Source organism: Typha angustifolia, chromosome 7 (assembly GCF_048772165.1).
Source record: "Typha angustifolia cultivar Huaian chromosome 7, ASM4877216v1, whole genome shotgun sequence".
Taxonomy (NCBI): domain Eukaryota; kingdom Viridiplantae; phylum Streptophyta; class Magnoliopsida; order Poales; family Typhaceae; genus Typha; species Typha angustifolia.
In genome coordinates, this window is record NC_133245.1 from 3,127,189 (window position 1) to 3,154,275 (window position 27,087).

Below are 27,087 nucleotides of genomic sequence, written 5' to 3' on the forward strand. Positions count from 1 at the left end.
TGGTTTGTATCATAAAATTAGTGTGCTATAGTTTTAGTATAAATGAATTATATGAAAGCACTTCTTAGTTGAAATTCTGATCAAAATTATGATAAATTTGGTATAAATACAGCGAGAGCCGACTCATACATGTCAGAAAGAAGTACAAAGGTGGGAGATTTTGAGCGGGTAGCATCAAGACCGTTAGACGTGTCTAATGGAATGCTTAGATTGACCGGTATGGCATCGACCCGCACCGAATCACAATCCCTAATATTTCTCATCTAACAATATAAATATATAAATATGCATAAATACAGAGAGACTCTTGGTTAGGGCATCCCATAGGCTTCTGTGGGCTGCCTGACTTACTTGGGCCAGTTGATAAATGGGCCGAAGCTAATTAGAAAGTAGAAACTTATTTATTTATTTTAAAATCTTAAAGGCTATTTTCGTAAATAGTGCTCTTCATCGCCAAACCTCTGGATGCGCCCCCAGGGAGAAAAAGGAGCCCTTTCCACTCGTCGCTCTCCATCCAATCATTTTCCGATTTACCCTTCCAATCTGAAACTCTAGGATCCTAGAAAGAGAGGGGAAACCCTAATCCGTGGATGCTAAAGCGCTTGGTTCCTTCCAATAACCCACGATTGCACCATGGGGGCGAGCCGGAAGCTACAGGGCGAGATAGATCGCGTCCTCAAGAAGGTACAGGAAGGCGTCGATGTCTTCGACAGCATCTGGAACAAGGTATCGCCTGCGAAATTTCGGGTTTTTTTAGGAATTCTTCTTTTCTGTGGGAGATTAGGGGTGTTTTTTTTTTAATTTGTATGTGTGCTGGTTGTTAGGTTTACGACACGGAAAATGCGAATCAGAAGGAGAAATTTGAAGCAGACTTGAAGAAAGAGATCAAAAAGCTGCAGCGGTACCGAGATCAGATCAAGACATGGATTCAATCGAGTGAAATAAAGGATAAAAAGGTGAGAAATTCGTTTATCCTAGAGTGACGAGTCTTTCAGTAGGTTTTCTTAGAGTTTATTTGCAATGTGTCCGATTAAGGTTTGGTGGAATTCTTATAAAAAACAGTTTGAGCCTACTTGCTTATTTTCACGATACGAAGGGATGCATATGGAGAATTTTTTTTTTTTTAAGAACTTCATAAGAATCCAGCTTTAGAATGTAGTGGAAGTTAGGAAGCGGGAAACTACAATAACTACCAGATCGGACCACAATGCTGAGGACACTGCATAATTGTCTTGCAGGTTTTCCTTTTGAATGGTGGGTTGTTGATTTCAAATAGTACGGCTTTCTTGATATTAATAGGCTTATAAGATTGATTTAAGGAAAATTGTGGTGATATTGCAGCGCTTATAAAGTCCTGCTGATTAGTTAGGACTTAGGAGGTTACTAACATATGCTGAGTAGAATCATTGTGATATCGAACAAAGAAATTTGTTGCTAAGTTAGAAATGCGGTGGAATGAAGAGTTAGGAAAAGGTTCAGGGAAGAAGAAAGGATAAAAAAGAGAGAATAAACAAACGAACATCTAGAGAACAATTTGAAAATTAGGTTACTTTCTGGACGATATTCATAGAAATATTCAGGTAAAACCAACCTGTCTAGCTAGTAACCTGATTTTCAGATTTTTCCCATTTTAACAAGTGCCAGTCGAAACTCGGTTAAAGGCTGAAACTTATCTTTTAGATGAAAAGCAGACTTTATGTTATCTTTCAATTATTCTCTGATTCTTTGGTAGGCTTTAGATTGTTTTACATCTTTTGGGCAAAGTGCATGAGATCTGAAAAGTTATTTGGAGTGAGGCATCAAGAGTTATAAAGAAGGCATAAGGGGTTCTTCAATATCTATGTACAGAGTACTTTAGACATAATATGTAGCAACTATTTCCCTCTAGTCTTAATCCTAGAAGTAGCAATAAACTCTCTGAAGAAGTAAAGCCTGAATGTAGATTGTCTGAATTAAGTCAATTAACTAAGGGAGGCGCTTACATAACATAGGTGCCTATTAGTAAAAGATAATTTCAACAATGACTCTATCAGATTCATAGTGCTGAATATTCTTGTTGGCCTCTAGATGATTCATTAAGGACACTCTTCTATGCAGCAAATGGTGAAAATAGGGATGTTTGCTAATGTTGATGAAATTTTCTTTTGAAGAAAAATGGTGGCAGTTGGACTTTGTTTCCTAGTGATGTTAATAGATTTTATAAGAGATAAAGTAGTCTCTAGATTTCAATTGCTGTTTTGTGTGGGATAGATTAGCTCACCTCCATTTAATTCAAGAAGATTCAATTAACAGGCAAATGTTTTTTTTTTCCAAAACCATGGTGGTAGTCCAAATTTCTTTGATGCTGATGATATCAATAGATTTAAATTCTATGATGTTTTTAACAAATAGAGAATTTTATAAATCACGCTCTATATTTTTTTCTATTGTGTGATTCATATTTTGTTTTTGAGGATTTTATAACTCGACCCCTATTTTTTCTTTATAATTTTTATTTAATACCCTAACATTATTTTGATTAATTGACATTGACCAAATTACTAAAATGTCCCCACCGCCCTCTCTCCTCTCTAATCCGCCATTTTCCCCCAACCATTACCATCGTCGCCATTGCTATTACCTTCTCTGGTATTCCCCCTCTTCTTTTTCTTCTTCTTCATTTTCCTCCTTTTCTTTTTTCTCCTTTTGTTTCTACTTATTCTTGCTCCGATGGGGGTTTGTCGAAGAAGATGGAGCGAGCCGATCATCTCAATTGACTCTGATTTAGGAACCAAAACCTCCGGCTTAGGTATGATGAGGTGGTAAGGATGATGGAGAAGATGAGGAGAATGAGAGGACGAAGAAAATAAGGGTAATTTAGGGTTTTTATAAATTATTTAGTATATTATAATAGAATATTTCTTTGCTAGTATCATTCAAGTTATTTAGGATGTCAAATAAAATTATAAAAAAAAAAGAGGGGTCAGATTACAAAATTCTCAAAAATAAGGTGCGAATCACAAAATAGGTATAATATAAGGTATGAAATATAAACTTTCCTAACGAATATCTTGGTGGCTCGTGCTGTTTCATTTACTTATTTCTCTTCTTGCGCTACTTATCTCTAACATTGTAACATTGCTAACGACTTATATTTAACAATTAGTCATATGTATGTTGTCATTTTCCTTTATTTTCAAAATTTGAGCTAAGATGTACCCAAGACCACAATGAACCTTATGAAGTACCTAAAATCAGAATGAAGTTATCTAAATTATCTAAATATTGGATATCATATAGTTTGAGCCTATTTGCATGCGAATCTTCAATTATTCATCATTAGAAGACATTCTTCAATCTTAACTGCATTAATAGTGCTAACTCTAAAGAATTTAGTTTATCTGTACTTTGGTTGTTGATAGAAATACCTAGTTTCTGCAGAGATACACTGGTGGTGTTTTTGTTTTCTAGTGGTGTTAGCATCTAGATTTCTTTTGTTGTTAATGTGTCACAAAGCATCCCTTTACCTTTTGCCACACTTCTGCTTACATTAATTTTCTCGTTGGTGTCTTGGCTGTTTTAGATTTCAACATATTAAGCATAACTAGTTAATGCTGACAAGTTTTCATATACTGCGGGTTCATTATTCTGGGGTTGACAATCAATTTTGTGATACATGTTGACCTAGGTTAGTGCCTCTTATGAGCAGGCTCTCATGGATGCTCGCAAGCTTATCGAGCGTGAGATGGAACGATTTAAGGTCTGTGAAAAGGAAACTAAAACAAAAGCTTTCTCCAAAGAAGGCTTGGGCCAACAACCAAAGACTGTAAGTCAAAAAATATTTTTTATTCAACTGCATTTAGTTGGATTATGAAGATCAATCTGTGTCTAGTGAAGTGATGTTTTTTTTTTTTCCATACTAATTCATTTTCATTTTTTCCCCTTGTAAACTATCATTAAGATGTCCATTTTATGTCATTCTAGATTATCTGCTAAAGGATGAAGCATATGTTACTTTTCATTTGGCTGTTCTATCCATTGATGAGATGAGGTGATGTGAACTTTATTAGTAGATTAAAACAATGTAAAAGGTGGTACCAGTTAGTTAATCAAAGACTATCTTAAGAGTGAGTAACTATTATTTAGAGATCATAATACATGAATCAGGATGGTATAAACTGTAAAAGAGAATTATCATAAAGTGGCTGGTGTGCAACTTAATATAAGGTACAAATTGACAATCCATAGCTAGTTATGATCTGACTGAAGCACAATTTTGCTTTTCTCTATATAATATATTGTAACAAAACATGTTAATATATGATCAGCACTCTCTAAGTCTTCATGCATTTGACGCATAATTTGAATGCCTGGAGATGACACTTTCTGCTTTGGAAGCATTTTTGTTGTCTAGGTAACATTCAGCTATATTGATCTTAATTTTGAATGTGTCTTCTTTTGTTAGTGTCAACTATCATACCTTGATGTAAGTAAACTGTGCTATCCAACTCTCTCTCTCTCTCTCTCTCTCTCTCTCTCTCTCTATATATATATATATATATATATATATGCATGCATCATGCATCATGCATCTGTGAGTAAACATGCATGTGTTTATGTGTTGCATTCTTCAAGGTTGATAATAAAATGTTTCCATAGATTTAAAGTGCTCTTTTTCATAAGGAGTTATTTTTATTTCTTCAAAGCGAATAAACTGAAATTATGTCATGCTATTTGGATTGGGCAAATTTAATAACCATTTGAAGACAACTCATACAATCTGATGAGAAGTATTGATGAAACCTGCTGCGGTATATTGTCACTAGAACATGCAAGCAGTTTAGCTGTTTATTGTTATCTTTGAGCTAGAGTCTTCTTGTTAATATGTTAATTTCATATTCTACGTAGGATCCAAAAGAGAAGGCAAAAGCAGAAACAAGAGATTGGTTGAACACTGTGGTAAGTGAAATTTAGTGCCTTATGTTATTTGGAATATATTTTCAATGCTTTACCTTTTCTGCGAAACTTTTACCCCTATACGGTAAAAGTGCTGATAATGATTATATGTGTTGTTTGTGTAAATGTTCTTGTGCATCATCTTGCTTTTGAGTATAAAAGACCTGCCAAATATGCACCTGAGGAACAAATGAGCTTTAAGTTTGACTGGAGGGAAGCTCCATTTGACTGACTTTACTGGTGGAGTTGTTGTTAAGTTATTTTAATTCTTAGAGTGTTCCAGTTCATGCATTGTGAATGTTATTTATTTTAAAGTGCTGGTGTATCGTTTTCTTTTGATTCTTTTGCTCCTTAGTAGTTTTGTTGAAGTCATGATTGTGCCGTTTCTAATATTTTCTGCAAGATTTTTGTCTAGGTTGGAGATTTAGAAAGTCAGATTGATAACTTTGAAGCGGAGGTTGAAGGTCTCTCAGTTAAGAAAGGAAAGACAAGGCCACCAAGATTGGTGAGATCCATAGAAATTGTCTCTTCCAATTAATTGTGACATTTCTTTTTTGCTACTGGTGTTGCATTCTCAAGTTGTATGATTCGGTACTATGATTTTCTCATTTTAGACACATTTGGAGGCATCTATAACGAGACATAAGGCTCATATAAAGAAGCTGGAGTTGATTTTGAGACTGTTAGATAATGATGAATTGAGTCCTGATCAGGTCAATGATGCTAAAGATTTTCTGGAAGATTATGTTGAACGTAATCAGGTGATACTTTAGTCTTTTAATTATTTTGAATAGCCCATGTTATTGTTTCTTATATATATTATGTAATTTGTACAATTGTTGATATCCTTACAATACTTTTTGCTGGCATTGACTTTTATCAATCCTTGAAAATATCTTTGAAGGAGGATTTTGATGAATTCAGTGACGTTGATGAGTTCTATAGTTCATTACCTTTGGATAAGGTTGAAGCACTTGAAGACCTGGTTTCACTTGGTCCTTCCAGTCTTGTAAAGGTGAATGCTGATTCATTTTACATTTTTCGTTCATTCAATTGGATTGTGTTGTCCAACAATTTTCATATTTGGATAGTTATTAAGCAGATCTATGGTTTCTATGCACAATATATGCCATGTTGACCTGCTTTTGGATGGTGCTTTCCATCACGTGGTATGGTTATTATGCGTGTATATGATTGTTTCTATGAAGATATTGGGATTCGCTGTTGATGCAGTCATCTTGGCTTATTCTTTAACATTAGTTTTTGTAATTCATTTTTTTAGCAACTGCTCCATTCTCTAATTGACTTCTAAATTTTTATCTCTAAAATTTGTCAAAGTTCTACAGCAAAGTTCTTTATTTTATATCAAAAGACTCATATTTAAGATTGAAGATGTTTCTTGGCTTAAAAATTGAAATAAAGGACCAATATTGAAGTAAGTAGGGAGCCAATGGACTCCACAAACCTATCAACCCTGTTCAAATCGTTTAAAGATTAAAATAGTGGATGTGCATCTTTAATAACTTACCTGATAGTGACTGGATTATGATTAAATTCCAGATGATGCTAAGAGTCCCTATTATTTTATCAAATATAGTGCATATTTTAAATGGATTATTAGTAAAGTTATCCGTATCAAAACTGGTTTTTGATTTTAGATAATGGATTTAACCAAAATCTGACACATTGTTACGATAGAATTTTCTATCAAATATCTGGTTTGCTTTGTTTTGGGGGAAGAGCATTGAAGCTAACTCATCTAACATTTGCTATTGCTGTAGATTATGATTTTTTACTTGATCTTGACTATTACAATATTAATCTATGCGAGCATAGTTACGTTTCTTTATAGTCATCTGGAAGTAGGACATATTTATCATCTCTCTTTGACTATCTGTTAGTTAATTTGTTTTGCTTGATTTTTGTTTTTGTTATTGTTTTCTGAAGGTTTTATATTCTCTCTGCTTTTATGGCCATTTTATTCTGCTGCATATCTAATTCTTCCAGACTTAATGGCATGTTCTGCTTCTCTTTTTGGTACTACCGCAAATCAGTTTTTGAACAATTCACTATAGTTAACACTAAAATTTGAACCACTATTTTCCTTCTTTTAATCTCTCTCTTTTACACCCAAACTTTTTAACATCTAATGGCTGATGATACTGTCTCATATATTTTGAACATTTAAATGCCCCTTTTTTCAGATTTTAGTTACCTATCGTTCTATCATGTTTCCTTCTTGGCAGGGTGTTGGTTCTATTTCTACTTCTAGTGCAGTTATAGGTTTGAAGAACTCGATAGCATCACCTCCTCCGGTATCGTTCTATTATTTTGAATTGTTTAATCATCTGCTTTCTATTGCAGGAATATATACATAATAGTGGGTTATTTTGGGTGTTATCCCTTGTAGATTGCAATTCTTGGTGTACTTAACATAATGTAGTGTAGGGCGAAATTTGCTTGTGGAACTTTCCTCAATATGTACGATATATTCCTTATCTTGAAAAAGCTTTTGAGTTTTGATGATATCTATCCATTCTTGTTGTTCTTTTTTCATTTTGGGGACATATTTAAATAGTTTTCTCGGATCTCTCTTACCTAAAATATTGTAATCATAGAATTTAGCTTTTAAAGTACTTGTACTTTTTATTGTCACATTGTTTGACTGAGGTATGTAGTTGCCAAGTTGCTCTTCAATGTTGCTAGCCTTTTACTCTTGAAAGTTGAGGAGCTCTTGACTCTCTTCTTCCCTTCATACTCATCCAATTGCCTATGCCTGACTATTGATTTTGTTTTGTCAAACACAATCTGTTCTAGACTGCTCTGTCATCAACTGCCTCACATGGTACTACTCAAGACCAAGTTGAGGAAACAGCTTCTCAGGATAACAATTCTGATATGGCACCAAGAACACCGCCTTCCAAGAGCAATACTATGGGATCTCTGGTTTCATCAGCTTCCCCCAGTATCATCTCTGGGACACCAGCAGGTCCTACATCTGTCACTCCTACTGCTTCTGGACATTCATTGGTTGGAGTGCCAACAGCTGCAGCTGTGCTTTCTGGCCCTGCAAGTGTTCTAGGTGCTTCAGAGAACATAGCTACTACGGGTTCATCACCTCTTGCTAACTCTTCCAGTTCAGCGAAGGAGGATGATAACACAACCTTCCCTGGTCGAAGATCATCTCCTGCAATTCCCGAGATTTCCATTGGTAGAGGGATAACTCGAGGGATATCCAATCAAGCATCTGTTAGTGCTCCTATAAACTTGAGTTCAGCTAGTGAAAATTTGGGAAATGGAGCCCTTGGTTCAGTTCCTGCAATCTCTGAGTTGACAAAGAGAAACATGTTAAATGTTGATGAGAGAATTGGAAGTGGTAGTCTTGCTCAGCCCTTAGTTTCACCTCTAGGTAACAGGATACTATTGCAACAGGCTTCAAGAATTAATGATGGAATTACCCCGGGTGATTCTAATAACATTGGTGAGAGTGCTGTAATCGGAGCAAGAGTCTTTTCACCTTCAGTTGTTTCTGGAGTTCAATGGAGGCCCCAAACTGCAGCAGGTTTCCAGAATCAAAATGAAACGGTAAGTACGTTTTCCTTTTGAAAGCAGGAAATTGCAGCTCAACTGGTTTGCCTTTCTCATCTTATTATTATATTTAATATTTCCCTTGCTGCATCATGTAAAATTTTGTAACATAGCATAAGTGCCATCATTTCTGGTTTATTGTTCTTGTCCCTTGTGGCAGTATTTTTGTTGTTGCCTCTTCTTTTTATTAGTTGATTTGTATTTTTTTCTTATTGCTGATCCTTTTCTTAAATATGACTTGAACCACACCTTTTAGGCTCTTATGTTAGATGTGAGAAATAACTATAGGTAATAGGGTGATGAATATGTAGATGACCACAGTTGGCCTCAAAGTACTGGAAATAAGTGGGCAAACCATTTTGAAACACGTTTAAGTTATATTGTTTTTTCCCTTTTTCATGTCACACTATCCCAAGAACAAATCTGTGACAATTGGATAATGTGCTATGGCCTGTGTATATATATATGTGTGTGTGTCTTATTTTCTGTCAGTATTCATAGCATGTTTCATTTGCACTAACTCTGTCGCAAGATCATGAGTCTGAATATCATCTTGTTCGCTTGGTAGTGTGATGATTCACCTTACTGCCTTTAGTTAATGATGTATACTTATTCTCCTTTTTTCCTTTTCTTTTTATTATAGTCTCTTAAATTCAGTGTATGGTGCTCCAGTTACATCTTGTTAAATGTTTTATATGGCAATGATATTTTTGATAACATATTTGATATGATTGGAACTTTCCATTTGTTTAAAGATTCATTGCATAAAATTGTGCTCATCTTCATAACCATGTATCTTCAAAAGGAAAAAAAAAGAAACAAGGAAAGTAAAACATGTAAACACACACCTAATAACTGATAAAAAGGAGAAAAAGAAAACCATGATATCATAATTGGAATTTTCAAAATTTGACGTGTCATACCCTTGCCGTGCCAGTGCGCATGATATCCTTGTTCATGAATGCCATATCCTAGTTTCTTTGACAAACTTGCCATATCCTAGTTATGATGTGCTTTGTGAAGAGGTGCACCAGTAATATGTTGGACCAAGGTTTAAATGCTTCCGGCACACCTCATAGCCCAAATCTTGTCTGCAAGGTAGTCGCCAAATATGGTACTGTGTGGACACACAAACTTCGGCTTTCTTTATAAAAAGCCAGGTCTTGCTGAGCTTCTATACAGTGGCAACACTTGGAGATGCAATATAAATCCTTGTCCTGAATTGTAGTTTTTCATCAGCTCATGAAATTCAAGTTGGATGGCATTTGGGAATCTTGACAATTAATAAATAGAGTCTAGTTGCTTGCTCAATTATTACTAGTGATTTTTTTTTTAAAAAGTTGGAACCTTTCTTTAGCCTCTTGACATTCAATTTTAATTTTGGTAAGAGGCCACAATAAGGTAAAAAAGATTGTCTTTGTGATTTTAACCTCGGTTAGCTGCTTAACCTTTATTATCTCTGATATCATAAGGTATCCTTTTTGTGTAATCATGTTATCTTCTTTTGAGACATGCAGTACAGACAAGGTGTACTTAAGGGATCAACTTTATATCTTTTTCCAGGGCCAATTTCGTGGACGGCCTGAGATTGCTCCTGACCAAAGGGAGAAGTTCTTGCAACGGCTGCAACAAGTGCAGCAACAAGGACACAGTAATCTTCTTAATGTTCCTCACATCCCTGGTGTGAACCAGAAGCAGTTTCCATCGCAGCAGCAAAACTCACTTCTGCAACAGGTTCTTTCTTCTTTAGCCTCTAGGTCTATACTAGGAGTCCTTGATTAGAAGTAAATTTTAAACCCATTGTGTTCTATATGCGCAAGAGCTGCTACTCTAGTTTTCTTTTGATCTTTTCAACCAAAATCTTTTACTAGACTACTAAGTTGAAATTGTGTCAGTGTTGGATGCAATATTGATGACCAAAAGGAGTGGCTCGTTTGACATTCTAATGTTGGTATAATGGTTGAATCCATCTGATTATTAAGTCAATAGAAGGGCCTTTGTAACAATGGCTTTTGATAGTTCTGAAGTTAAGAAAAATGTCCATGAACATGGTGACTGGTAAATAAATCCGTGGAACTTGATTTATTAATTCTTTTTTTTCTTAAATGCTTGCATATGTATTAAAAAATTGCTGTAGCAGAAATTTCTTTATCTTGCTTGTAGAGTTATTATTTGTAGGCTACTGATAACACTAAAAGTTGATCATTTTGCCCAAAAGACTTGGACAATCTTACGTTGCAGCCTCTTCATTTTTAAATCTTGTAGAGAGCTCTCTTTTGAGTTATTGACGTGTAATTCTTTATTCAGTTTAGTCCTCAAAGCTCATCTATTTCACCCCAAGTGGGCCTTGGTCTTGGGGTTCAGGGGCCTGGTATCCCTTCTGTTACTTCAGCCTCACAACAGAAGTCTACCCCAATACTCCCACAGTCTATGCAGCATTCTTTGATTTCATCTGGTCCAAAAGATGGAGGTATGTTTAAAATTTTAAGTTTAGTGACTTAACCTATTCTAGTGCTCAAATCATTTTCTACTTGCAGATGCTGGGCTTATGAAAATAGAAGAGCAGCAACAACAGAGTTTTACTGATGATGTGAATGTAGAACCTGCTATGACTTCTGGACTGAAGATCATTAATGAGGATGATTTGAAAACACCATACTCGGTATATATTCTGCATTCCTTTTGGAGCCTTTGTTTGATGCACGATCCCTGTATGAATTTAGGTTACTTCATGAAATACAGAGTTCTCACTTTAACATTTAAATAGTTGTGAATCTAATGCCTATATATCAATCATTCATAAGCTTTAGGATCTTTGAATTGATTGAAAGCTCTTTGGCTAAAATGTTTGTAATATCCTTGGATTATGAAAAAAAAGAGGTTTGCTTTTTTCTCTTATTGGTTGTATCTTGTAAAATTTTATCTTCTAACAATTTGGTAACAATTCAAAATATATTAGAGATGATACATCTAAGAATGCTCTGGTCAGACAATAGTTACCTCTTGTTCTTCATATTAAGAATGATTTCTGTTACTGTTTCCTAAGAAATTTAGAAGTCATAGAGACATTCAAGAAGATTGATGATTAGTTTTGTTATTTCTGATATGGGAGAGGTTGATGTTTTCCCCCAGAACACAGTTTCTGCCTCTGTGACAGAAGGTAATCAGTTGCCCAGAGATGCTGATCTTTCACCTGGGCAGCAATTGCAATCTAGTCAGTCATTTGGTAACCTTGGGGTTATTGGCCGAAGAAGCGTTGCAGACCTCGGTGCTATTGGAGATAACCTTAGTGGAACAGCTGGGAATTCTGGTGGCATGCATGATCAATCCTATAATATTCAGATGCTTGAAGCTGCATATTACAAACTTCCACAACCCAAGGACTCAGAGCGTGTGAAGAGTTATATTCCAGTGAGATGCTTGTTTGTTTCATCACTCCACTTTTTTAGGAAAATACACAGAGACACCTCTAATGCAGTCTTGTTTTTGTTCTTATCTATTGTTTCTCTATTGTTCCAGAGGCACCCTGTTGTTACTCCTGCTAGCTACCCTCAAACGCAAGCCCCAATTGTTTCCAATCCTGCTTTCTGGGAACGATTAAGTCTTGATTCATTAGGCACTGATACGCTGTTCTTCGCTTTCTACTATCAACAGGTGCCTGGAACTCATATATGTTCATACTGGTAGCTGTCTCTTAAACTAGTATCTTTGCTTTGCACTAAAAGATATATTTCTGCAGAACACTTATCAGCAATATTTAGCTGCTAGAGAGCTGAAGAGGCAGTCATGGAGATACCACAGAAAATACAACACATGGTTTCAACGGCATGAGGAGCCGAAAGTTACAAATGATGAATACGAGAGGGGATCATATGTGTACTTTGATTTCCATGTTAATGATGACGGTAGTAATGGATGGTATGTTAAGATCCTCAAATATTACTTTGGAGATTATGCTATTTCGTCATCTCTTTGACCATTGCTCATGGTTTGTGGTGTGGTTGGTACTTCAATCAAGTTAATTATTTATGTACCTGTGTTTCCCAATTAATTTTCCGAGAATTTCACCTATGCTTCCTTGATACAACATCTCTAGGTTTTTGTGATCATTGTCAACCTGTCGAATATACCCTTGATTTCTAGATGACCTTTATTTTGGAGATTGAAGCATGATTTGTAATTTGCTGATGAGATTGCCTTTTTGAGATTCTCTTGTATTTCTAATGCTTCAAGAATGACTCTTGCTAATATTATTATTGATTCCTTATAATTGTGATAATGTTTGCCAAATCATGGGATGAAATTCATTATCTTGCCAATGTCCATATTTCTATTATCCAGCAGCTACTAACATCTTGCTACCGCTTGCAGGTGCCAAAGGATCAAAAATGACTTCACATTTGAGTACAACTATCTTGAGGATGAGCTTGTGGTGTAGACATGTTTCTTAAATGACATCAATAAAGTAATTGGAGATTTTGGTCAGCCCCACTCTTCTATTTCTTTTTCTCTAAGCAATCAGATTTATAAACAAATCTGATGTCTTCAGTTATTGATCATCTCTTATATCAATCTATAAACTCATCCATTTATTATCTTATCACGTATATTTTCTGTGAAAAAGACTACCTGAAATTATCTTAATATGGAATAGTATACCCTTTTTCTATTTGATGAATTGAACCGTAGAGCAAGGGCCACTTGGTTGATGTGTTATCCAACTAAGAAGAGTTCTATTAAGATTCTTGAAATTTAACCTCACCACATCTTATATTTCTGAGGAAAGAATCCGTTTTTGTTAGGTTCCTTTAGTTAGCCGCCTTTATCAGTAGTCTTTGGGGGATAATATACTTCTTCTAAGTTCATTTATCTGAAGAATCTTCTCTGGAAGGTAAGATAATTTTGTCTATCCGCGGGAGAAAAAGCTACAGATCATTATTATAGATGCTTGCATTTTATGAGTTTTAGCTCCTTCAACTGCTATTACCCTTCAAATGGTGCTAACTTTTCCAGATTGGTTTCTGAATTCTAGACTTCTATTAATCCATCTAATCGTGACAGTAAGGCTGCAGAGATTCGTCTGAGAGGATTGGGTACGTGCGTGCGAGTAATTTGATGTATGTAATAGACATGATCGAACATACAGGCCTTTGAAGCTGGCATGATCCAAACAGACTTCTGGGATGCTATTGTTTGGCGTGAAATTTGAAATGTTTCCTTGCACACCCAAGATTTTTTTTTTTTTTTTTTTTTGAAAAACAAAGAGCTGTGACCAGCTATAAATTAATGGACTGTCGAGGCGTTGCCGCGTCGACAAGTAGAAGATTACACAGCTCAGATGGAACCTGGGTTAGCCGTTCGGCGTAGCAGTAGCCCGAGGCCACCCTCGCCTTCGCTGCTGCCCAGTCTGCCACTGCATTGGCTTCCCTCCCTACGTGGGCAAGCCGGACTTCCACGAATTCTTCCGCTAGCTCCGCGCACTCCTGCGCCAGATTACACACCCAAGATCGTTTTGGAATAATATGTGGTATCTCCAAAAGGGGGGAAAAAGAGAACAAGATAAGAAGCACACACACAAGAAACACAGAAAATAAAAACAAAAGAGCTTTCAAAATAGTAATTCATAATAAGGAGTAAAATCGAAATCATGTGAATGCTCACTTATTTGAATAATAAGTTTTGGGCAGAAATTTATTTTTCGTAAAAGAAAATCATTGCCATTTTGGTATATCGAGCCGATCAGATATGAATTTGATTGAATTGATACTTACTTAATTTTGTTAGAATCAGATCAGTTTTTAAGTGGAAAGATAATTTTGATATCTATACCTGCTCTATTTATTACTGAATTATGTTGGACTCAGATCAGATTAAATTTAATCGGATGATAAACTGAATTTGGAATCCTCACAGATAACAGTATACTATAAAATAAACAGTCAACTTTTAGAACAAATCATCATAGTTTAATAACTAAAAACTTCTAAAATTAGTGGACAATATTTACCATATCACCCAAAACGATACAAACTTGAAAATATTCAATATTTGCAATCGCTCCAAACTTTTTACAACCCTTTTAGAAAGGGGTAGCAACGAATAATTTGCAGAAGATTTATGTATACAAATGACTTCTGATATGCTAGACCCTACTGATACAACAGAATATACCCGGTGAATGTAAATACATTGTGCAGTGCTGTAATATGTCCTAAGCCATAGACTCTTGAATCTGAGGAACCTAATGATATAATTATAGCAGCATAGACGACCAGCAAATTTGACTTGGTACAAATGCCTGCCATATGATCTAAGCCACATATTCTGAGGATGTTCTGTATATCTCATCAGCATGTGCCACAGGAACGTATATGACATCTTTCAAAGAGCTATGTGTTCGGCCGTAGAAAATATATACGAAAACCCCAATCACCAGCCATCCAGAAACACGTAGCCATGTGCCCGATCTGCAGAATTCAATACATAGATGTTTATTGAGAAGTTGTTTTTGATGGCCATCTGCTAAACCTACTCTCTGTATTCAAACTAAAGACTTTCAAATGGATAGAGACCTCCCAAAAAATATCAGGAAAGAACCCCAAAGATATCAGGGTTCTTATCTAACCTGGCAACTCCAATGGTGTGTGGATAAGGAGAGGGTGAGATATTTACGAATGGAGCCAAATGTTCAAAAATCACTCACCAAACCATTTTCCAATATCTTTTTTTTTTTTAATAGGCATTTTTCAGAGTGTGGCATAAAAGTCAAATTCTTTTCCAACTTAAAAAAGGGTAGTCAATAGACTAATAATATACACCTGACAAACAGGGTTGCAGTAATTTTGAAGAGAAAAAAATTAGGACAAAAGCTAAGAGAAAAGTATGGATGTGACTTACCCAAGATTTATCAACAAATATGTGTTTATGAGGATACACAAAATTGGTAGCAAAGGAACAAACGGGCATATAAATCCTGCAAAGAGACACATGTTATATTCAGCAGCAGTATGTACAGTACAACACAGCACTTTTTATCATTAAGGTAAATAAGGATGATACCTCCGGCATGTCCAAAACTATGCCTACCATCATCTTGGTCAATCCAGGAGAGAACACCAAGACCAAATAGAATAAGCAAACCACCAACAAAGCAGGCTGAGTAGCGGATCAAGCTGGTATAAAAACATTAAAAAAAATCAGGCGGTTTGTCAGTATAAACTATAATGCTGATTCACAAACTACACGCTAGTAGCATGCCTTGTAGGAATATGACTTGAGGTTATTAAAAGAATAAATATTTAAAACATAATAAGTCCTTATAGTAATGCATCAATCATAATCCTCAAGAATTTCCGCACCATCCCAATATATCACATGGCTCCGATGTACCAACTGTTGCAGTGAATAAGTTAAACCCTGGCTCACTAATTGGGCTGGACTCTCTCTCCTCTCAAATAATTGAAATAGATCGCACCTTTTCTCTTTCCAATCGCCAAAACAGGTTATGAAACACACTCCCAATCTAACTAGATGTTACAGAAGCGAGCATGTTCTGCAACTAATCTATTCCTAGCTGATCTGGGGCATACCTACTTGATCATTTTTCATTTCTAACAAAAGCATACATCTTAACAATTAAACACTAAAAAAAGGTGTGTTTGGTCTTAATAGCTCATTCTCTTTGCCTAATATTCTATGGCGTCTATTTTGCTGAATTGATCTCCCATGCAAGATACTGTAACACTATCTCTTTACCTAGATCGATGGTATAGGATCAATCTCATCATTATTAAGTAAACTATATCAAGCAGTTCACAGCAAGACTTACACAGGTAAAAATGTGGCTGAAGCTGAAGAAGTAAGGATCACAACTCCTATGCAGACAGCTGCTATGCTCAAAGCAGCTCTCTTTCGCCGTGTTTGTTCATCCATCCTTTCTGCAATATTAAGTACATTGGAAATTACTGAAAAGGAATGACAGAGAAGAAGGTGAGCTATATAAGATTTTCTTGCAGCAGCTAAGAAAAATTTAGTTATTAGTAAAGATTGGACATACTAAATTGTAAAAACAATAATTACAGTAATTCCCTTGTGAGTACCTTGGTTTAATTCCTTCTCTATGAGGGGATATTCAAGTAACACTTCTGCATCCTTTGATTGAGATGTGCCACCTTGAAGCTGTTGTCTATGATGCTCAGTTCCAGCAAGATCTTTCACCTTTTCCTCATTGTTTTCTTGAGTACTATAACGAAATGATACAGAGTCGATCGATTCTTGGAGTGATGACGGCAGAGGTACCTCATTTGGGGGAACATATCTGAGTATCAAGATTGAAATTGCAACTATGGTAAATGCAAGAAGTGTGCCAACACTGACCTGCATGGACAAATGTGCTACTTCAGCTTAGTCTATTTTCAAGTTTCTTGCTTACCGTAGCTCATTGCTGATATCATGCGATAATCCTTGTAATTTGTAAAGGTTCAAGACTGATCCAATAAGGGAAACATTATTTAGACATTCTAATTGACAGTCTTCTAGCTACTTACCATCCCTGCCAACTGTGAAACATCCATGAAGAAAGCCAGGGTTGCGGCACAGATGCCAGTCAAGATTGTGCTCTTAACAGGAACTTGAGTTCGTTTGTTGACCTCAGAGAAGAAAGGTGGCAAGAGTCCATCTCTAGCCATTGCCATCAAAATTCTAGGCTGAAGAGAGAGAAAACATTTCAGCAGGAAACTTTGACAAGTCTAAAATCTAAATCCACTTTAAGCTAACTTTGAGTCAGTTTATAAGAACTGCTTCAGATTGAAGAAGCCAATATGAATACTGTAACTTTAGAATTGTACAAATATTAGAAGTTTGTATTCAACATGTATTAAGTATTAATTACCTAGAATCGATTCCAATAAGGTACATACTCAGAGTGAAGTTGGGATCACTGAAACTCAATTTAGTAATGGTACAACTACTCTATGTTGACTTGTGAGAACATAAAATATAAAAACCACCATCTCTAACAACTTAAGCTTTTAAATGATTAGTGAGTTAACATGGTCAAAGAAAGAAATCCTGAATTTGAATCCCACTAGGCCAATCTTATCAATTAAATGAAGAGTCTCCACTCATTTAAGTCAACCCCATTTTTTAGGCCTCTCAAAATCAAACCTTAAAGTGGGAGGGAGCATTAGAATATAAAATATAGAATATTATCATCTAAAGTAATTAATGAGTTAACATATGTCATACTGAGTTAATAAAACGAGAGTCCCTACTAGTGAAGGAAAAAGATGTTGCTAAATATATAAAGCTTATTTTGTAGGATAAAAAGAAATATAATAGTCTAATTCAAGTGAAAAATGAAAAGATACATTAACAAGCATTGCTACAGAAGTGCCGCATTCAGCCCCGACTTGCATGGGCTGTTACTATAGAAATTATAGTTTACACAAATTACCTAAATATACATGCTTCTGAAGAAACATTCTCGAAACTATTAATCATGCACAAACAGAAGCACAACTACAATGCAATTTTAAATCCACATGCAGTGAAGAATGAGGGGTTACAAATGAAAGCTTTACTCCCTCAAGGATGTTTCACTTGTCTTCTTTCCAAGTAAATTTTAGATAATAACAAGATAAAATCAGAACCTTAAAAAAACAAGATGAGATTGGTTAAGTAATTTATCATATACCTGTGGAAGAAGTGAGCCCATCAAAGTTGAGCAAAGAGCAAGAACAGCGCCAGTTGTGACAATGTACCTATAGTTTAATAACAAAAAGGTCAAATAAGGACAATAATGTACCAAGACTGCTGCAGCAAGAAAAACATAGAAAAGGGCGCACTCACATTGCCCACTGCATCCCATGTTTCCCAAAAGCAGATGAAATAGGAGTGTCTGGGTCCATTGCAAAATAGGGTACTAGGCCAACGATAACAACAGAAACCATCATGTATAAAAAGCAACATATAGATAGTGCTATTCCTATACCCCATGGTAAGTCCCGTTGTGGATTTTTCACCTGCAAGAGTATTTCAAGCCAAAGTAACAGTAATGAAACCCAATACCTTAAGCATGTTAAACTCCAAAAGTAATTATTAAATAGTGCAAATTATAGTTCTCAACACCTATGATGTAAGTCCTAAGTTGTGGCTATGCATTTAAGAGTTGTATTAGTATACCTCCTCAGCAGTACTAGCAACCGAATCAAAACCTATGTATGCGAAGAAAACAGTTGCCGATCCAGCTAGCACTCCATTCACTCCATATGGGAAGTATCTGAAAAGTGAATATCAAATGAGCCAACTACCAGATTGAAATTACCACCGAACATTCTTTTAAGTTATCATTACCCGCTAGCAACAGAATAGCCAATCCATCCAGTCTGAAAGCCTAAATATCCACCAGCGATGATGACAAATAACATAACACATGCATTTAGAGTTGTGACGATAGCTTGTACAAAAGAGCTCTGCAAAAATTATCATCTATAATTAATGCCTATTGTTAACCCAGACCATGAGAATCTTAGATGCATACTTAAATGATAGCAAAAAAAAACCTCTTTGATTCCCACGCAAAGAAGCCCAGTAACAACTAAAACAAGAAATGCAGCACATGGATCAACGACAACATCAAGCCATGGAATATGCGCACGAGCTAGAAAAGAAGGCAGACTATCCGGTCCTCCAAAAAACAGGGCCTGCAAAAAGAACCAATAGATCGTTAGTTAATAGAACACAGCTACTCTCCTACTCTAGAACCTAAGACATAACTGGTGCAACAATTCACAGTCTGGGCATACCACAGAAGGCTTTGACATATTGGAAGATACATTCACCAACAGACAAATTAAAATACTCCAACTGTGAGAATCTTAAAATGATCAACAGACCTAGGCCATATATATTTCCATCATTCTGGACTAGTTGCATGAAACAAAAATGCTAAAAGATTGAGATACATAATTCAAGGGGAAAATCTCCCATATAAAGATGCTAAAGATAATGCATCTCAACAGAAAACCAGATGACTACTATTTTACAACAATTATTTGGAGAATGTGAGCTCTCTTTTTAACTCATATGATGGATCACCAGAGTATATTAACAATATCAGTAAGTCAACAAGATGCACAAAAGAAAAAAAAAGGAAAAAAGAAGAAGATGAAAATCTACCTACCAAGTTGGGGGAAATGCCACGTGCAACAGCGGACCCACCAATTGTATACTCCAGTATTAGGGCCCATCCAATCACCCAAGCAACCCTAGAAAAATGAAATGCAACAATAAGACAATTGCAATTAACCTGTATCTGTTAACAGGATCTTAAGACTACTAAGATGCTGTCCTTTACTTACTAGCTCAACAACATAATCCTTTACAATAGAAACAGATTCTTTCGTTAGGTCTGGTAGAAATGAGAATGAATTTAAATCATTACAACTAAAAATGAAATTGAATGGTTGTAATTTAATGGGCAAATCACCCTTCTCCAACACAGATGTATGAGTAATGGTAGGCACTTCCAGCAGAAGGGCAGCGACTTGCAAGCTCAGCATAGCAAAAGGCAGAAAGAGCAGCTGCTATGCCAGCTATCAGAAAGGAAATGGTCAGAGCTGGCCCTGCATGCTCTCGAGCAACAGTTCCTACAAGAACATATACTCCTGCACCTATGGTCGAACCAACACCTGAAGAGGGGGAGCAAATTTTTAATAGAAGTACAACTCAGAAAATATTTAAACAAAAGTTTCCGTTAGGAATTCAGGAAACCCAGTGATTTAGTTGGCAGTAGTAGTAAACAAGCATAGAAAAGTTTGCTAAGTTAGCAATAATAAAAACACAGCAAAATTTATAGAAAACAGAAGAACAGAAAAACAAAATTGATGGAAGCAACAGAATCATTCAAACGATTGCAACTTCAGTAGTCAAATGGAGGCAGACTGCTGTTGGTTTTATCGGAAAAAGAGTACCAGAATACAGACAACATCCCTCACAGCCAGGACAGTAATTACCATTGATGGTTTTCTCAATCTTTGAAGTTGCTATCATGTCAATTTCCAATGAAAAATAAATCATAGCCACACAACCATACAGCAGTAACCTATTAGGAGAATATGAAGGCAACCTGAAATTTCTCCTTGACATAACACAAACAACGTTCTTAGTTCTTAAACAACTTTGAGAGGCCTTCACATATCTTCATTTTATTGGAATTTTTCTATGACTCCTAATCTTCCTATGAGGTTCATGGTTTCACATCTGAGCTCAAAGCCTTCATTAAGCTCATAAATTACCTCAAGAAATGCAAGTGATCCGAAAGCTGGCCCACTCTGAATAAATATCAGCACAAATACATCATCAAGGAGATCAGTAACATAGAAAGGACTAAAAAGTGGATTACCCCAAACAATTGCTTCATTTGCAAATTAAAAAAAATGTATGATTTCTAACCCTTATTACCATTTTCCAATCCATGACATAAATACCGTCTTAATTAGCAATATAAAGGAGACTCCAAGATCAGGAAAGTATCATATATGTCAAGCGCACTGACTTGAGTAAAATTCCACCGCTGAGATGCCAAAAATACATAACAAAAGATAACAACATCCCCCGACTGATCTAAAACAATAAAAGAAAAGAAATAAAAAACACCGGAAAGAGGAAATGAAGGAATAAGCTATACCGATAGCGATTAGCTGCAAAATGGACAATTGCTTGGCGAGCCTGTGGTGGCCTCCCTCCGCGCTGACCCTATCGGAATCCACCTGCTTCCTCCTGACCAAACTCCGGATACCCCAACCCTTCTCCTTGCTGTTACTCCCCTCCTCGAAACCCATCCCACGGGAATAACCACACGGATAATTAGATGCCAAACGTGGAGGATGGCCCGATAAGAGGAGAGTTTATGAGGGATTTGGGAGGATATCTGGATTTAAGTAGAAGAAAAGAGGGAAGGAAAGGGAGGAGATCAATGGGAGTCTCTCTCTCTCTCTCTTTTCTCTCCTCCTTTCTTCTTCCGTGTAGGGAAGGAATACTCTCCTTTGGAACGACGACCCAAAACGTGGGCAGAGGTTTAAAAGTACAAGAGGGGAATTTGGATTTAACCCCAGAACTGTTGACTATTTTCACACACGCATACACACAGATAAATATATTCGTAACATATCCAATTCTATTTTTATTTTTTTTAATATTTTATCAATAAATATGGAATAACTTTCTACCAGTTAAGTAGGGAAAACAGTAGGGAAGTTTCTATGTGCAGAAAGTTGGAACATATACGACGATGTTCTCTTCTAAAGAATGATATAGGAAAGAGTTTCGTATTAGCAACAGCTTTTCTTTTCTTTTTTCTTTTTTTAAATAAGGAAGTTGAAGCCAGCTTATATTAAAATAAATCGACTCTCTGTAGTAGTGGAGTAGTTAAAATTGGAGAGATTACACAGATCCAAGAGGAGCTCCTCAATGGATTTTTGCTCATACACCTCTAACAATGATTTACCTCGTTTGGCAACCCAGTCTGTTACCCGATTATATTCCCGGTAGATATGTTGAATCTTAACCTCTATAAAACTAGCCGAAAACCTGAGGCATTCAACCATAGTGCCCCAACTCTCCACAGACACGTGATCTTCCTGGCATAGATCCGAGAAAGTTTGGTCGAGTTCGTCTCCACTTATAGCTTGGCACACCCCTTGGCCGAAGCCATTCTCAAGCCCATACTTGAGCCTACGTTTTGGTTTGTAGCATCAAGTCGCCTTAGGTCAAGCCCAAGGTTATGCCAGTTTCTCTACCCTCCGCAACCCTTAGAACAACTCGAAACACACCTTGATAGTTGTCACTTGACCATGGCTTGTCGAGTTGAGCTTTTCCTATCTCGATGCTAACGATCTCCTTAGGGGCCTACCATACTCCTTCACAATCGGATCTCCTGTCATGCCACAGTGCGTGGTGGAAGGGAGTCACCGCCAAAAATCGCTCGGTTACGTTGTTTCCAAATTCTTGTAACGTCGCTACAATCACCCCCCTTGACCTGGAGATCATTGTGGTTAGCCTGAGTCCATGGTTTTGCCAAATCAGTCCATATCCACATTTGACGCTATGCCAGAGATGCCACTTAGTTCCTCATCTGACACGCAACCACACCTCCTAGCTAAACTGACGATTAAAATAGAAGGTGGGAACGAAATTAACTTTTGACGGATAAAGAAAGTTTTGATGATATTCAAATTGACGGGGAGGGTTTGAATATGCTCAATTGTATGAGATACAATAAGGGATTGATTTTTCTTACTACAAAATATTTGAGTAGTGTTTTCACAATCAAACCTCATTTCGAGATTGACAAAACCATGAGAGTAACATTTACTAAAAGTCAGCCTTAAGTCTTCGGTTTCTAAATATCTCTTCGATAAGTTGTCTATTTTATTTCTATACTAAAAATATCCGTAATTATCTTTAGACATCTAGGAACTATTTTAAATTAATTTTTGAAAAGAAAATGAGAGAAATATAGTCATTTGATATTTGTAATATCATTGCATGAGGTGAGAGAAGTAAGATAATTGAGAGTGAAAAGTGTAGGTGAACTAAAAGATGTGATTTGGATGGTAAAATCTAAACAAATAGATCATTCTGAAGGGTGCTAAACGCAAATATCTCGTGAATATAATACTTATTATAGAGAGAGAATATATGATCGCCGCTGCCCGATCTGCCCGGGATGTGGTGGAATCTCTTATTTGCTTGTTAGACTTCAGATGCATCTTGTTGTAATAAAGTAGAAAGGAAGTAAAACTTTCTTGGTAGAAGGTCACTTTCTTTGATTACTTTTTTATAATTAAATATTAAAAAATATAAAAGTTACTATTTCTCTGGAAGAAAATTTTCTCTTTTTTAATATTTTTTTAAATAACATTCTATATTTTACCTGTTTCATGATTGACACTTCGTCTTTAAAAATTTTGTAACCTAACACTCATTTTTTCTTATAATTTTTTATTTTAACTAACTAACATTAATTAATTACTATAATACTCATACTACTCGTGTTTTATCCCTTTCTCTCTAACTCTCTACCATCCCCTTTCATCTTTCCCTAACCATCTCTTTCTTTCTCCATCACCGTTGCTGCCACCTTCCCTCGTCTTCCTTTCTTCCTCCTCTTTTTCTTCTTCTTATTCCTCCTTTTCTACCTATCTTTGCTTCGACCGGAGGTTCCTAATTAAAGATGGAGTGAGCCGAGCATTTTGAGTTTTTGACCGACTCTGATTTGGGGATTAGCAACTCCGATTTGGGCACAATGAGAAGGCGTTTATTAAATTAATCAGTATATTATAATGAAATATTCGTCTGCTAAAAAACGAGCGGGTTAAATTATAAAATCCTCAAACACTCAAAATCACAAAATAGGTAAATATATAGGGTATGATTTATAAAATTATTTAAAAAAAACCAAATTAAATAGTAGTAGAAAATTCTCTTTTGACTACTAGATGGTGCCCAATTTTGGCAAGAAACCCGAGCATGATGTATCATTTGTAGGCTAATCATATTATAATCAACACAACAAACTAATCACATCTAATAATTATTTTAACACTCTAATTGCCTTCATAGTATCTCAAGTTTGATCCTTTTTCAAATAAAGTATTCCACGCTTTGATGTGCAGAATATTATCACACATCGACTGATTGTTTCACGAGACAATCATAGTGCACTTTTTGTGGACAGAAATCGGATCAAGTTACAGGCACAGAAAAGGCCAAAAATAAGATAGATTCAGTGGGCGGCAAAGTTGAGCACTTTATGCAACTCTCATCTTATAATATCATTTGTGGGGTTTTTTTTTAATTTCCTTTATTTAATTCAGAAGAAAAAAAGTCTGCCGGCTTACGTTGCTTCGATGTAGATTGCTCAAATTGTTTGGATGTCAATCTATCTTCTAGATCTTTGCGTCGAAATTTGAGCTCTATTATTGGAGTAGGGCTTTTTTTAATATATCCTAGGCCTATAATCTAATCATAACTGTTATCTCTTTTTTATATATATATAAAATTAAGATAGTGCAGAGTATTTTTAACACTCTGCGTAGTTATAGTTTATACCTTATATTTTTACTATTTATAAATCGAGCCATATAATTTAGTAAATATGTACAGAAATATTTTATTTTTAAAATAACTAAAATGCTCTTAATATGACTTAGTTGATAGTATTTTTATAATTTTTTTAGTGTATTAATTTAACTCAGAGATTTAGTTAAATTTAATTAACTGACCTAATGATAAGATATTTTTACATATATTTATTAAATTATAAGACTCGATTTATAAATAATAACAATATATATAGTATAAACTATATTTATATTATAAGTTATAATGCTAAGTGTTATAAAGCTGGTTGTTATATACAAATATTTTTCCAATCACTGTCTCATTAAATGCTGAGGATAAGAAATGGGCAGCTATCACAAGATCAATAGCTATCAGACCTCTCTCTCTCTCTCTCTATATATATATATATTATAATTTGATTGTGTTCATATCCAGTGGAGCAGATTTCTATATATTATTTCATTTTATTTATTTGTCTACTGAATTAAATTAATTAGACTCAAACAAACATTATATTTATAACAAATTAATTATTGAAAAAAATGACAACCTGGGCACGAGGTTTTCATTGGTACAAGCGGCGGCAAGTCTTGGAGTCGCAATTGACATTTATTTTATCAAACTAATCATTTCTTAAACTTTATTTATTAAAATAAATTACTCTTCTAATTTTAATAAATTTCAGCACCTTTCAGCATTTTATATATGACAATAAAACACAAATTAAGATATCGAGTTAGCGTTTTATCTAAGAAATGAAGCTATTTATATAAATAAGGTTCGAGGTATTATTTTGTTAACTTATATTTTCATATAAAAGTTAGAAAAATTACTTTTTATTTCTTAGATTTTTGCTCATATAGTTTCTCATTTAGAGAGCTATACATACAACATCTAGAGATGCATAAAACTAAAAGGTTCCTAATTAAGTGACTTCCTCTAAGTTATTAATCTCTTGATGGAAGAGGGTTTTCCTTGTTAAAGATCCAAAACTTGCACAAAATAAGCTTTTAAAAAAACTTAGCAATAGTATTATGTTAAATAAACATTGATTAGCTAATATAATCTCATGGTCAGATTTTTTTTCTATAAGTCAGGGTTAGAGCTTTGGCTTGAAATTTAAAAAAATTAAATTGAGCCTCAAAATAAATTCAGATTCGGCTCACCCTGAGCCAAGCCGAGTCTAGGCTTTAGCTAAGCTGAGCTCGAGCAGAATCTAAACAATTTGTTTGTTTTGACACCCCTAGATATAGGCATATAGGTTAGAGGTCGAACATTCTTTTATCTATCATTTGTGCACATGTCATATAACGGCGATTCACTACCTAATAATTTAGAATCTCTTAAAGTTTAAACTAATAAAATTATCTAATACTATTACGATTTTTTAGCCAATCAGCGTTACGTGAAAAATCGCTATCTCATATAATAATTTTTAGTATATTTATAATAACCTAACATTAGAAAAATAATTTTCTTATAAGTGAATTAACTTTTTTGAAAGAAAGAGTGATTTAGCTTATTTTCTTAAGACAGATGAAGCAATGCCGAAGTGCTACATGGAAAAGCTTAAGACAGAGAGAGATAGGGTGAAGGGCAAAGAATCTTTGTCTGAGATAATTATAAAAATTAAAAATAATTTAAATAGTTGCCGTACTCCCCCCATTTCAAACGTACGACAGTACTTTGGTCAGAAAACTGCATTATTATCATACCAAGATTGGCCCGTTTACGGACCACACAAGTTATTAGGATACGTACTAATCACAAGGCTTTAGCTTCCATTAAAGTTGACAACAAGAGATACAACTAAAACGCTAACGTTATAATTGATGCGAAGATATAATAATAAAGTTTTGGCAGGAGAAGGGATTTAATGACTTGTTAGGATTTTCCATCTTTATTCCTTATTTCTTATTCCTTGCCCTTATCCCATTTCTATCTCTATCTCGTGTCTCTTATCTCTATCAATTTATTTGTCATGTGCTTGCTTCTCAATGCACCACATAATGGTGGGGCTTGGCATGTCCAGATAACTAGCTATATATCTTCGGTCTGTTATGTTTTAAGTAACTCAGCTATCTGCATGTAAAGAGAAGAAAAACTCTTAAATTTGTACTAATAAGATAGGGCATTTGGAAACTAAATACATCTATTTTATTTTTCTAACCAAGGAGTATGCATATTTTTATATAGGAGATATAGTTTTAACCACTATAAGAAAAAGTAAAAAATTAAAAAGACTTTGCTCAAATATTATTACTCCCACAATGTATGATTCTTAGAAATGCTTAAAACTAGATCTTATCAAATATTGCTTATTGGTGATATATTGACCACCTTAGCTTTAGCTATGTAAAAAACCTCTCTCAAATACCAATTTGTTTTTTAGTTATCCATTTGATTGTTTCATTATCCACCAGCAATGTTTAGACAAGC

The 27,087-nt window shown here is 35.2% G+C and overlaps 2 protein-coding genes across 4 annotated transcripts; one reads left to right on the forward strand and one right to left on the reverse strand.

Moving 5' to 3' along the window:
- The first annotated feature begins 464 nt into the window (after positions 1-464).
- On the forward strand, positions 465-13,118 carry LOC140762523 (uncharacterized). 3 transcript variants are annotated; one of them, XM_073100390.1, is made up of 16 exons: positions 465-726; positions 825-956; positions 3,668-3,805; positions 4,888-4,938; positions 5,351-5,440; positions 5,550-5,696; positions 5,840-5,950; positions 7,182-7,250; positions 7,753-8,520; positions 10,087-10,257; positions 10,831-10,993; positions 11,061-11,185; positions 11,656-11,934; positions 12,043-12,177; positions 12,263-12,441; positions 12,895-13,118. In XM_073100390.1, the coding sequence occupies exons 1-16, from the start codon at positions 634-636 to the stop codon at positions 12,959-12,961; spliced, it is 2,718 nt and encodes a 905-aa protein (XP_072956491.1). In that variant the 5' UTR covers positions 465-633; the 3' UTR covers positions 12,962-13,118. The 3 variants fall into 3 exon arrangements, with proteins under 3 accessions (XP_072956491.1, XP_072956492.1, XP_072956493.1); XM_073100391.1 differs by having other exon boundaries at positions 3,689-3,805; XM_073100392.1 differs by lacking the exon at positions 7,182-7,250.
- A 1,388-nt stretch (positions 13,119-14,506) lies between these two features.
- LOC140762542 (cationic amino acid transporter 2, vacuolar) lies at positions 14,507-21,592 on the reverse strand. The gene is made up of 14 exons (XM_073100417.1): positions 21,212-21,592; positions 20,012-20,213; positions 19,706-19,790; positions 19,086-19,226; positions 18,877-18,995; positions 18,706-18,802; positions 18,373-18,545; positions 18,218-18,284; positions 17,070-17,228; positions 16,623-16,899; positions 16,352-16,460; positions 15,583-15,695; positions 15,421-15,496; positions 14,507-14,990 (listed from the first exon to the last, which is right to left on the reverse strand). The coding sequence occupies exons 1-14, from the start codon at positions 21,363-21,365 to the stop codon at positions 14,834-14,836; spliced, it is 1,929 nt and encodes a 642-aa protein (XP_072956518.1). The 5' UTR covers positions 21,366-21,592; the 3' UTR covers positions 14,507-14,833.
- Between the last annotated feature and the right edge of the window lie 5,495 nt (positions 21,593-27,087).